This window comes from Canis aureus, chromosome 5 (genome assembly GCF_053574225.1).
Source record: "Canis aureus isolate CA01 chromosome 5, VMU_Caureus_v.1.0, whole genome shotgun sequence".
Lineage (NCBI taxonomy): Eukaryota > Metazoa > Chordata > Mammalia > Carnivora > Canidae > Canis > Canis aureus.
The window spans coordinates 81,385,974-81,399,272 of NC_135615.1; the positions used below are offsets into that span (position 1 = coordinate 81,385,974).

At 53.7% G+C, this 13,299-nt stretch overlaps 1 protein-coding gene across 4 annotated transcripts in view; it reads right to left on the bottom strand.

The window, feature by feature from the left end:
* Positions 1-6,576: 6,576 nt before the first annotated feature.
* Positions 6,577-13,299, bottom strand: part of ACTL8 (actin like 8) — a 64,571-nt gene continuing 57,848 nt past the window's right edge. For all 4 annotated transcript variants that reach the window (XM_077899410.1, XM_077899409.1, XM_077899412.1 and 1 more), the window contains exons 2-3: positions 9,947-10,331; positions 6,577-7,865 (exon numbers count right to left, since the gene is read on the bottom strand). In XM_077899410.1, the coding sequence (XP_077755536.1) occupies positions 7,113-7,865; positions 9,947-10,294 (1,101 nt within the window). In that variant the 5' untranslated portion in view covers positions 10,295-10,331 and the 3' untranslated portion in view covers positions 6,577-7,112. The remainder of the gene's footprint in view (positions 7,866-9,946; positions 10,332-13,299) is intronic.

Here is a 13,299-nt window from a genome sequence, read left to right on the forward strand (position 1 = left end):
GCAAGGCAACTCCTCCCAGGGTTCACCACCCAGACCCTCTGATCACCTGATGGCCCTTGGACCTGGACGGTCCCCCCCCCTTCCTGGGCCTCAACACCCACCAGCTCCATCCACACGCACCCCCACCCCCAGATGCCCTACGGCAAAGGCTCTACAGTCCACTGTTTCCTACCTGCAGTGAGACCACCTCAACGCCAAGGCCGCACGGTTGGAAATGGGCACTATTTTTAGAGAGACGAAAGCCAGGTGGGTTGCATATGGCAAAGACAACAAACTAATACCTTAGCAAGGCCTCCGGGGGATCCTTCTTAATGAAGATGTAATGACTACGGAGTTAAATAAAATAGCACGACCAGAGGGGATCCCCTCACTGCCCCCCCACCCCGGCCGCCGCCACCTGACACTGGACGGACGGACGGCCTCCGATGGGCCGGCCGAGCATTTTGCTGAGTGCATACCCTCAAAACCCTGCAGGAGACGGGGCCTGTGGCCCGTCAGAACCAGCTTCCCCCGGGGAACGGCCTCAGCAAGGTTGAGTAGCCTGCCCAGAGGTGCACGCAGGCAGGAGTCACGCAGAGGTTCACTGCCCCCGTGGCCCTCTCTGGACCACCGTTAGGCAGGCGGGATAGGGGGCAAGAGGCTGAGTCTTCCCTCGGCAAGTTAAACATCACACCTGCAATTTGGCTCTATTTACTTTCAAGGAACCCAGTCTTTCCTCCATAAATCACACAGCAGTCCTGCCCTTGTCAGAATCATCAAAGGTCCAATTAACCCAGAATACCGTGGCCCCTTCCCTGCAAACTCCGCGCGCCCCCCACTCTCCCGCCCCCCAACCCACGGCTTTTCAGGCTGGGAATATTACCAAGCTGGTAGAAAAGCAGCCCAGCAAGCAAGCACTTATTCTATAGCGACCCTGTGGGGGGAGGGGGGAGCCCACATGCACAAGAAAACCACCCACAGCAGCTAAATTCCAACTGCCAAGCCTTTATTAGCGGTGATAAAAGGCAGCAAAAAACAGCACAGGGCTTTCGGCTCCCAGGTGGGGGCTGCAGTCCCAGGAATTAGCCATGTTTTGACTGGTAGAGTTATGGAATTTATAATGGAGGCCCTGGAGAAATTAAACACGGATTACGGCCAGCTCCCTCCCCAGCTGAATGTCTCCGGTGGGAACAGGCCTCCTCGGGCCCCCTCGCCCCCTCCAGGAGCCTGGTTTGTGGGCCCAGGGGGCTGGGTGAGGACGGTGGCCGCCCTCAGCGCGGGGTCACGGAGGAGGTTAGGAGGTGGCTCTCACCTCCCTGGGGTGCTGTCCACCCCCCTGCGGTGCCCTGGGCCTAGGCATCGGGATATGCCGGGCGGTCCCGAGCACCCAGCCGCAGTCCTGCAAGGCTCACCAAAGTGATTCTGTGTCCTCCACCTTCGCAGTGTCTGCCCTTGCTGGGCTCAGCATCGTCGTCTCCCTGGAGGGAGGCAATCGTCGAGGGTCAGCAGAAGCGGCCTGAATCGGGGCAAAGCCGGCGCACTCTGTCTTAATTAACAAAAAGAACTGGACCCACCTCTCACACTCTGATTTTAGGGCCTCTTTAAGAAGCCAAAGATGCCTGGCAGGGGTTGTATATCAAGATCCTAACATCTTAGTGGAAAAGTTCATCAAAAGGACAGGATGAAAAGGAATCTTGGCGAGCAGCACGCCTAGAGCTTCCGGGCAGGCGTGCTTTGTGATGCCGGCGTGTGGCTGATTGCTCCTGGAGTCCTTGGTGTTGCCCACTCAGGGAAAAACTGAACCCTTCCCGAGCACCTACTATGTGCCAGGCACTGTGCGAAGCCACTTGATAAACATTCCTTAATTTAACAGATCCTGGAAAAGAGCTCACAGCACAGGGTAGGTGCCTAGTAAATATTGATTGGATGGGTTAAAATGACTTTAAGCCCAGTGACAGGGCGTCATAATCATCTCTTTACAGGTGAGGCAATAGAACCAGAGAGGGCCAGTTCCTTGCCGCCCCCCCCCCCCCCCAGGCAGCCCAGCACGCAGAGGGAAACAGATTCAGGCCCCTGCCTGACTCCCAAGGGGGAGATCCCTCAGGCCGGCCTGGCCTCCTCCTCTCTGGGCAGGGGTGAGGCGGGAGGGAGGAAGTGAGAAGCCGGGAGCTGTCCAGCATTTGCATTGCTGAGAGGAGAGAGCACGGGAGACCCGCCCCTGTGACAGACTCCCAGGTGAGGCAGGGCAGTCTCCTGGCCCTCCTCAGGAGTTCATCTGGGCGTCTCACCTTGGAGACTACTCTCCCCACGTCCTGCACCACAGGCCACCCCTCCTGCCACCCAGGTCGAGGTGCTCTAAAACACACAGCGACCAGACAGGTGCCAGATGATAGGACGGGAAGGTCTGCTGGTCCCTCAAACCCACGGCCACCCCAAGGGCCACCAATACTAAATCCCTAGTCTGACGCATCAGAGCGGAGCAGGGTCTGGATGGCACAGAACCGGTTTCACCTCGAGTCTAACGGGATGTGTGTTTTCCTGATGTATGTTATTGCTCCACTGGGGTCCCTCTCCAGGCCATTCTCCTGGCTCCACCCAGAGCTCTCCCATGATGTCATGACTCTGCTTACAGCTCTGCAGTCTTCACTCCTTGGTGTGACACTCGACGCCCTTCAAGAGCTGGCTTCACCGACCTCCACCTCCATCTGTCCCCGCTCCCAACGCCTTCATTGTCCAGCCATTCTAAGTGCCCCGCCTCTATTTAACCCCTGACGCCAAGTTGTCAAAGACAGCTCTGGGGCCGGTAGCAGGGACAAGCATTCCAAACAAAGGGAACAGCGTGTGCTAAGTCCTGCTCCTCTGCAAGAGTCATCGCAGGAATCCCTTCCTAAGGAAGACCCCCTCTAGCTGACCGCCTCTCCCTGGAGCCCGTCACTCACCATCCCTGTGATACCTCTGTGTACAGAACATGATTCTGCTCTGACACTCAGGCAAGAAAATACCCTGCAAACATGTCCCCCTAGAAGATGAGCTCACACTTTGTGAGGTTTTATCCATTTTGTATCACTAGCACCTGCCTGCATGTGAGCAAGCAAAAATAAACAGAAGAGCCAGGTGTCTTTTTTTTTTTTTTTTTTGCCTGGGGACTTGGTTAATAGAGCCTGGTGTATATAGAAAGAATAACAGTTATAATTATAATGTGTGCTAATAACGGCTAACCCCTCTGTGCCTGGCACCTGCGAAGTGTCATATATATGTGAACTCACCACGCCCATATGATAATCATCAAAACCACCCCGAGGGAAGCATCGTCACCGGGTCCATTTCACAGATGAGAGAAAATGAGGCACAGCAGGTAAGTATCCCTGCCCGGAGGCAACAGAGCCAGAGAGCAGCAGAGCAGGGAGGCCAAGCCAGACAGTCTGGTTCGGAGTCTGGGCCCTTGTCCGTCTCGCCAGCTGCTTCTCTAACGAAAGGGGACCTCAAGGTGGAAGAGGTAAGGACGGTCTCCCCGAGAGCCGGGAGGATCCTGGTGTTTACTCTGTTCTCCACATCAGCAGATCCTAAAGCGCCTACCAGGGTTATCTCAGGGAACGTGGGCATCCACACCAACCCAAGGGTGCCAAGCCCCAGCCTCGGCAGCAGAAACTGGCAGGACTGCACCCTCACAGCTGGGAACAGCCCGCCTTGGGGCCCTTCTCTTTGTCCCCTCCACCAGCCCCCCCAGCACCCCCCTACTCTCCCCAGCTGCCAAGACCCTGCCTCCCACCCCCCTGCACCTGGCTGCCCCTGGCAGGCAGCCCCAGACCCCTCGTGGAGGAGAAGCTTCCCCCAGCTCCGAGCAGCTGCCAGGCCATGCCGGAGCCGGCAGGCATCTTCTGGGCACCACTTGCCGCCCCGCCAAGCCTGGCACGCCAGCGGTTCCACGTTAGGTCGATGGCCCTGCACAGCCCCACGGAGCTGCTATTTTTAATTTAATTGGAGAGTCGGAGGAGAAAGATGGTACCCAGCGAGAGAGTTTTAAAAGCTTTCGGGGTGGGGGAAGGGGGAGAGAACGCGAAGAAAAGTTCGTAATTATACACCAGGCAGCCAGATTTGATGCTTGAACAGAAAGGTTAAATGTTACATTCAGAATAAAATGAGAAAAAGTCCTGATGACAGTTGCCCAGAGCTAAATAAGGAGGAAAAAAAAAATACCCCTTGCCCGTCTCTTCTCCAGCTTCTTCTTCTCCCTCGTACTCATTGCTGAGCATCCCCCCTTCTGCCTTTGAAAGCTCGGGAGCGTACAAATAAACCAGTTTGGAGCACAAAGATCACTACTCAGCATGTCAACACTTGATTGCCACCCAAAAGCAGCTTTCACTCAATGCCTGAAAAAAATCTCACATTTTCATCTCTCAGCCCAATAGGTCTAACGGGGCCCGGAGAATTGGGATGGCCGTCTGGCACTGTGGGGAACCACATGGGCTTTAGTACGGATGCACCCAGGTTCAAATGCCTCCTCTGCCAAGGGACAGATGCGCCAAGCCATAAACAGACGACTGCTGGTTCAGACTTTCCTGTTACAAAGAGATAGACGGCACGCTCCTTTCGTCCTTCCTTTTCCAGCAGGGGATATAGACGAGATGCCTGGAGCTGCTGCCGTCATTTTGTGCTCCCAAGCACCACGCTCAAAGTGCAAAAACTGAAAGACAGAAAGGGTCTTTGATGATGTAGACATGCCACTGTGCCACAGGGCTGCGGGCTTGTCGCCTGGGACAAAGAAATCCCCATTTGTTTTAGCCACTTTTGGTCTAATTTTCTTTTTCTTTTTCTTTTTTTTTTTTAAAGATTTTATTTATTTATTCATGAGAGACACAGAGAGAGGCAGAGACACAGGCAGAGGGAGAAGCAGGCCCCCTGCGGGGACCCTGATGTAGGACTCGATCCCAGGACCTCGGGATCACACCCGGGGCCAAAGGCAGATGCTCAACCACTGAGCCACCCAGGCGTCCCTGGTCTAACTTTCTAGAAATGCTGAATCCATTCCTAACTGTGACAATCCTTTATGAACCTGAGCTTGAGTGTGAGCGTGAGCAAGAACTTCACATCCCGCAGCTTTGGATTTCCTACGTGTAAATGGGGACAAATATCACTCATAGTGTGTGTGTGAGGATTAAATGGGACTCCATTCGTAAAGCACGACGGCTCCGTTGTCATTTATACTCCTGGTTGACAGGAAAGCAATATCGAATTGTAAAATTTACAGTCACCCCTCCTCTCTCAGTCGCACTTTCTAGTTTTCAAAGAGCCTTCTCTTTCTTCATCTCAGCTCACCCTCAACCCCAAATCCCCGAGAGGAAGAAGTATTATTCCCTATTTTACGCCCAGCAGATTCAACGGAGGTTAAGCAACCTGCCCAAGGTAGCTTAGCTGAGGATGAGGCCAGCCTGTAACTCAAATCTGGCTCCGAGTCCCTGGGGCCCAGGCCAGGCCGGCTCTGAACTGTTCTCCTACAGGCCCCACTTCTCCTGGGGACCACCGATGTCTCAAGTTGGGGGATAACGCTGTGGCCGAGCCAGCGTGGCTCATGTGGCAAAGACAATGTGGGCTGGACTCTGGCCTCCAAATTTCCCCTCCTGTCCCTGAAACTTCAGGGTTCCTTGGGCTCCAATCTTCTGCCCACTGCGCTCGTACCTCCACGAACATGAAGAGACCAAGAGCCCTGTTCAGAAGCAGCCGTATAACACAGTGGTTGAGAACACGCACTGGATTTGAACCCCACTTTTGCCACCGACCAGGAAAAAAAAACTTCAGTAAATTATTCTCTCTGTATTAGTCAGGATAAGCAAAACAGCTGCTGTAACAAACAACCCCCAAATCTCAGTGGCTGAACATGGCAGATTTTTCCTCATGTCCCAGGGCAGTGCAGTGGGTGGGGTAGGGTGGGGTGGGGTGGGGGTGTCCACGTGCCACCCAGCCTCCTTCCATATGCAGCTCTGTCCCTCCCATATTAGATCCTCTACATCCTGCAAGCTGATCAGGCTATTTTAAGGGTCAGGCATTCGCTCAACTGTCCAGAACCTATGGTACGGTCACACGCCCCTACCTAACTCTCAGGGACGGGGTGTGTGCTGGGAAGTGTAACCTCATGGTGTGCCAGGGAAGAACGGGGTGGTCATCCATGGTCTCCAGTGGTCTCCTCTCAGGCGACCTCATCAGAAGTAGGCAGCCCCCACCCCCCAGATCACGTGACCTCATTCCATTTGTTTGTCACCTTAAATAGATTTCCTTCTTTACTGCCTATGTACCCCCCCAGAGGACTGCGACCTCCTTGAAATGAGGAACCTCAGGTATCTTTCACCCCAGATTTCCTCCAATACTTATCAAATAGAATATGGCGCTAGTGGAAACTCAAACCTTAACAGAATATTGGGACATCTGGGGTGGAGAGAGAGAATGTAATGTGGTGGAGGAAGAACGGGAGGCTCCAGGCCCTTGTCGATCCCGCTCAGGGGGTCCCCGGAGGCTGCCCCGGCCCCACCCCGGCCCTTGTGTGCACACACTCCCTGCGTCTCCCCCAGAGACTGTCCGCCCCAGAACAGAAGCCAACACAGATTCCAAAGAAGTTGTTTATTTTCATCTGTAAAACGAGACCCTGGCCACAGAAGGGAGGGTCCTCGGGCTCACCGGTGGCAATTCCTCCCTGACCAGAGTGAATGCGTAAAACTAGAAACTTCATCTCTCCCCGTCCCACCTCATCAACTAGTCAAAAATAACTGGGACCCCAGCAGAAGGTCCCATCTCTCTCGCCCCGGTTAAAACCTACCGAACTGAGGACAGGGCGGCCCCAAGGAAGATGCCAATGAAAAGTCAGGGGCTATTACGGAGATGTTAACTGACTGCTCCCCTCCAAATGACAGGCCACCCCTGGAGAAACTGTCCCTGAGGGACTTCCAGGGATGACACCCTGTCCTCCTCTGGGCTGGATCCTACTCTTGAAACAAGATAAAACCCTAGAACCTAAAACACCCCTCATGACCTCAGAATTCCAAAGCCAGCTAACCCTACCTCTGCCTGCCCAGCCCCATCACTGAAAACTAATCCACCTGAGCCCCTGGGATGGGGACAGGGTCCCAGGAGCCGCCGCCAGGTCACGGCCTCTGGCTCTCTTCGTACTCCTCTTTGCTCATCCACTCGGACTTGTAGGAAGACAGATGGGCCACAACAGACGCTCCTAGCCAGACGCTAAAGTTTCTGTTGGAACCCACCCACATGGTGGCCTTGGCGGAGGAGAAGTGATCTGCGGTCAGCTCCTTGTACAGGCGCTTGGTGAAGCCGGGGTACAGGGTGTTGCCCCCGCAGGCCATCACGTGGGAGGTGAGCAGCGGGTGCAAGGCGGCGTCGCAGCCCAGGATGGCATCCACCGCAACCTGAGAGATGCTGGGCCCCTGCAGGTCAAACACCTGGGGGCTGAAGAACATCTCGGGGGCCAGCCGCTGCATGGGGGTCAGCTCCACCGGGGTGCCGTCGGGGAGCTGGTAGGTGTTGTTCTCATCCGAGCCACTGGGCAGACTCTGGCGGAAGTCTAGCGCCTCCCCCAAATTCTGCGGCACGTAGCACTTGCTCATCTGGGTGGTGGCCACCGTTTCCAGCTGAAACAGGTTGTGGCGATTGCAATCCTCCTTAAAGAGGCTCCTGAAGAGATAGGCCGACAGATCCTGGCCCGCGAACTCCAGCGTCTTGCGGCTGGACCGTAAGGGGCGGCCCAGGTGGAAGGGCTGCACGCGGGTCAGGCCGTAGCCCGAATCAACCACCACGCCCGTCAGGAGGCCGGAGGCGTACAGGGACATCTCCAGCTGGTCGGCCAGGAGTATGGACGGCACGTCCAGCAGCTCAAACATAATCTGTAAGAAGGGAGAAGAGCCACTAGGGTATTTTGCCCCAAACCAAAGGCCTTGATATATCTTTTAAAGATTTTATTTATTTATTCTTGACACAGAGAGACAGGCAGAGACACAGGCAGAGGGAGAAGCAGGCTCCCTGCAGGCAGCCTGATGCAAGACTCAATCCCAGGACCCCGGGATCACGACCTGAGCTGAAGGCAGATGCTCAACCCCTGACCCACCCAGGTGTCCTGGCCCACCCAGGTGTCCTGGCCCCGATGCATTTCTGTTTTCTGTTTTCTCCAAGACCCAGCTACATGCTTAGCTCTCAGAACTGCAGTCGGTGCACACCTGTGTCCCCAAGGGACTGGGGAGCTGCCCTGAGGAGATGGGGCACAGGGCTCCTGGAGCTCATGCTATGGGAACAAAGGAGGCTCTAGAGGATTAGCAGTCGGATTTGGGATTTGCCCTCGGAAGTTTGTTTGAGGACCACCACCGTCCAGAAGATTGTTTTGGTGGCAAGGTGGGAAGAGCTGTCAGCTGCATGTACGAGATGGTCCCAAGATGCCTCATTGTGCAGGCAGTGGGGGGACCAGCGGGGGCCATGGCCAAGGGACAGACCTGCAGCCTGACCCATTTCTTTAAAAGAGGGAAGAAGAAATCAGACAAGAAACAAGTGCATCATTATCCACCACTGCCTCCAAAAGTCGGGGTGGGAGGAGGGAGGGAAGGAGGGAGGGAGCCTGGGAGGGAGAGAGGGAGGAGGGAGATACATATTCTCACCTCCTGGTAAGTGAAGCCTTTTTCTCCCCCCACACATCATGACAAAACTGGAATTCTGACATTTAGGTTTTGGCAAAGTCCCTAGGCTGATTTTTCTCCCACACCCATCACCCCCCCAGATCTTCACTGAGCACCCCCACCACCTTCCTAATTCCCCAGCTCTGACTGCATCCCCATATCTCTGACGCTATAGACACAGAAAGGCAGCACTAGTCCGCCCTTCTGTGGGGGCCACCTCTTCGGACCCCACAAGGCCCATCTTCCCCACTGAGCGGGGAAAGGAGCTCCCCATCCCCCCCCCAATGCAGAATATTGTCCCACCACTAGCCACTTCCCAAATAGAAGCCAAGGCCCTCTTTTTCAAATAGGAAATGAAATATGAATCCCACTTAAAACTCTCCAGGATCTTCCGATTTATTTAGAGCAGGGGTTGGCAAGCATTTTCTACAAAAGCTAGACAGTTGGGGTGGCCAAATTTAGCAAATAAAAATACAGGCTGCCCAATTAAATTTGACTCTTTGACAAACAACAAATAACATTTTCATAAACGTGTGTCTCATGAGATACTCGGGACCTGCTTATACTAAAGTATTATTTGTTGCTTATCTGAAATTCAGCTCTAACCGGGCACCATGCGTTCTGTCAAGCAAACCTACAGTAAGTAAGTTTTTTAGCCCTTACACAGTATATACGCAGTCTCTGCCGCAACCACCCAGCTCTGCTGCTGTGGTGTGAAAGTAGCCAAAGACGATATGGAAATGGGTGGACACGGCTATGTTCCAATAAAACTTTATTTATAAAAACAGATGGTGGGCCAATGTGGCCCACTGGCCGTAGTTTGCCAAACCTTGATTTAGAGTAACTTCTAAGCACTCCCACTGCCTCCGGGGCCTGCAAGACCCAACCCCCGAGACTTCACCTTCCGGTCCCCCTCTTCCCAGCCTCCCTGGCCCCTGAAACCACCTCCTCAGAGCAGCCCTCCCTAATTGCTCCCCACCAGCCAGTCACTGCCCCATTTCGCTTCTAGAACCGGTCGCTCTCTGGAATTATTCCCGGTCAAGTCTTCCCCGACAACACGAGCTCTTTAAGGTGGAATATGATCTCTGAACATTTATGGAACCTGCAAACAAAGTATCCCGTGTCCTCCCTTCTCCGTCTGTTGGAGGAAAGGCCGGGAACCCCATTCTTGCCGAGAACAGGTGCCCGGCATACACTAGGTACTCAGCAAACCTCCAGGGGGCAAATTATTTAGGAAGCAGAGTCCCCAACACTCAGTCACATCTGAACACCAAGTGCCGAGCTATGTCCTGTGGCCTTACCTCCAGTGTCTTCTGTCGGTCTATGGGCTCTCTCATGGGGGACTCTGTGACCATCACCGGGAAGTCCTCATGCTCCCGCCTGTGTCTCTCCAGCACAAACGACCAGATGTGCTCCACGCCCTCCCAGTTGAGGATGCGGCCACGCTGGATGGGGTAGCTAAAGGTATCGGGATGGCAAATGTCAATACCCAGACTCACGCGCCTTTGGGCATAGCTGGGCCCAGGGTTCTCTCTGCACGGGATATAGTTCACGATGCTCGGGAAGACCATCTGGGGCTCATTCCACCCAGAAAAGCCAGCCTTCAGAAAGCCAGACCCGTGGTCGATGATAATGGTTCTTGCGGCCATGGTGAAGACAGAGGTGGGCGAGGGCTTCTGGACTTGGCTGTGGAGGGAGAAGACGAGGCCAGTTATTTCCCATTCTCCACCCAAGAATCAAACCGCATGTTCCCCTAGAGTGTGTCCATCGCCCCCTCCCCAAGCCTTTGTGCAAGCTGTGCCTGCAGTGTTCCCCCCATCCCGAACTCCTCATCATCCTACAAGACCCTTTGGAAGTCGTGCCAAGCCCTCCTTCCCACCGACTTCACACAGGAAGTACTTGATGGCTCTGGCTGCTCGACCTGAGAACTCGGGGACATCAGTCTCGGGAGCCACCACCCTCTGCAATAATAGCATAGGAGCAACAGCAGCATGAGCAGTGGCAACCACAGTGACAATGATGATGACAATGAGGACCAGCGGAGCTACCATTTCCGAGGCACATGCCCTCCGTCTAGTGCTAGGAGGAACACCTTGCACGGGAGGCTGAACTATGTAACACTGCCATTCGTGCCGGCCAAAAAAAAATTGATTCAACAGCAGTTTAATATGGCTTGAGCTGGTGATCGTTTCATCTTTACCACAACCTGTAAGGCAGGTCCCACTGCTGTCCCCATGTTGCAGGTGGAGAAACTGAGGCATGGGGGGGCGGTGGCTTGAAGTTACTTTCCCAGGGCCACACAACTGACAAGCAGGGCTGACAATTATACCCAAAGTAGATTCCAAAGACTCTGAGCATCAGGCTAAGCATGAGGAGTGGGTTTTGAGCAGGTGCTAGGCAGCTAGGTTATTACATAAGGGAGACTGTACGTGGGACATCTGAGCACAACCACGGTTGGTTTCAACCCCTGTAAAGTGGGTAGAATCATAACCACCATGCTGGGAAGGTAGGTGTGGTCCCTACCTGGTTTCCAGACCTTCTACAAAACTACAGTAGCCAAGACAATGGGGCATTGGTGAAAGATTAGTCACAGAGACACGGGACAGAATGAAGAGTCCAGGAGTCCAGACACAGACCCTCACAAAGTCTGACAAGGTGCAAGAACACAGAAAGGGAGGATGAACCGTCTTTACGATAAATGGTAGGGAACAACTGGTATCTACATGCAAAACAAAACAAAACAAAACAAAAAACAAAAGAACCTCAACCCATACCTCAAAAAACTCGAAATGGATCATAGATCTAAACATAAAACCTAAAAGTATGATACAGCTCTGAAAAGAAACAGAGGAGAAGTTCACTGTGACCTTAGACAAAGTAGAATCTCCGTACGTAGAATATCATTAGCCTGGTTCGCAAAATACAAAATGATAAGCTGGACTTTGCCAAAATTTAAGAAATTTGCCCTTTGAAAGACACGGTGATGGGAACAAAAAGACAAGCCACGGACTGGGTGGAAAGTATTTGCAAATCATATACCTGAGAAGCAGCTTGCGTTCGAAAAATATAACACACTCACAAGGTGCGGCATAAGAAAAACGATCCAATCGTTCCAGCGGGCAAAGATGCAAACATGTCACAAAAGAAGATATACGGATGGCACGTAAACATAGGAAAAGATGCCGAACTCATGAGTCATTAGGAAAATGAACATTAAAACCACAGTGAGACGGCGCCGCACGGCTCCGAGAACACCCAAGGCCAGAGGCGGCCCCGACGCTGGCGAGGAGGAGGCGCGCCTGGAGTCCCCGCGTGCTCCCGGTGGGAAGGCAAAATAACATACTTTGGAAAACAGTTTGGCAGCTTCTTATATAAAGGTAAATATCCACCCACCGGACCTAGGATTGCCACTCCTAGGGATTCCCCAAGGGAAACGAAAACTTACGTTCACCCCCAAAACCCTTATGTCCACGTTTATAGTCGCTTTATTCATAATCGTCAAAACCTGGCAGCCACCTGAAGGCCCTCCGGCTGGAGAATGGATACACAAGTCTCCATCCGATGGCGTAATAGCCACAAACAGGAACGAACAAGTGATACCTGTAATAACATGAATAAATCTCAAATGTACCAAGGGAAGGAAGCCAGACTGACAAGGCAGCGACTGTACGATTCAATTCCCATAACGATTCTGGAAAAGGCAAACGTATAAAGACAGGAAACAGATCCGTGGGTGCCAGCGGCTGGAAGCGGAGAGATGGGGGTAGGGGTGGCCATGAGGGGTCATGGCGGGATTTGGGGTGATGACGGCTCTGTGCTAGGTCTGGGTTGTGAGGGTGAGCACGTGACTGTGTGAGCGACTATACACTAAGAAGAATGACTTTTACTCTAAGTAAAAAATGTTAAGGGGAAAAAAACCCCGTGGGTGTGGGGACACATGAAAGTTGATGAAGTCACCCTGCAGAATACGAACTGTCACACAGACAGCAGACTCGGTGCCTAGAAGGCACGTGGGCGTTTCCTGTAAGAGACATCCAGGAAGGCGGTTGGGCCTGAAGGTTATTTCTGGGGCTGTCATCCCACCGGCTCTAGACTCTGCCTCAGTCCTGGGCAGCAGCTGTACTGCACATCTCTATGGAGCAGGACGGCCACTGCCTGGCCCCCGGCCAGTGGTTCCCCACCACCACCAACCTTGGGGCAGTGACGAGGCTCCACCACCTTGAAATAGCTCTGACATCAGATGGGGGAAAGCAAAAAGGAGGAGAGATGGAGCTGGGGTGTTGGCCTCCCTGGCACGCTGGCGGGCTGAGTGACGGATTCCTCACACCGAATCACCCAGTGATGCAGAACCAGGTGCACTGACCTCCCCGTGTCACAAGAGCGGGCTAGCTGATGAAGGCTTCACTGGTCCTGAAATTCGGAGTCAGAGGACAGGCTGGTAGGATGACCTCCACTGTGGTTGTGCATCTACTGAGGGGCAACTCCAGGCTGGTAGCCCCCGTGACCTGGCCTGGGAGCAGAAGGCGGGGAGGCAGTGTACCATTCCTCTCCTGGGTCATGAAGTGGGAAGAAAGTCTGGGTGACATCCAGGAGCCCAGCTCCGAGGACAGAGATAGAACATATGTCTTCAAAAGCATTTTTACTGAGTCACCTG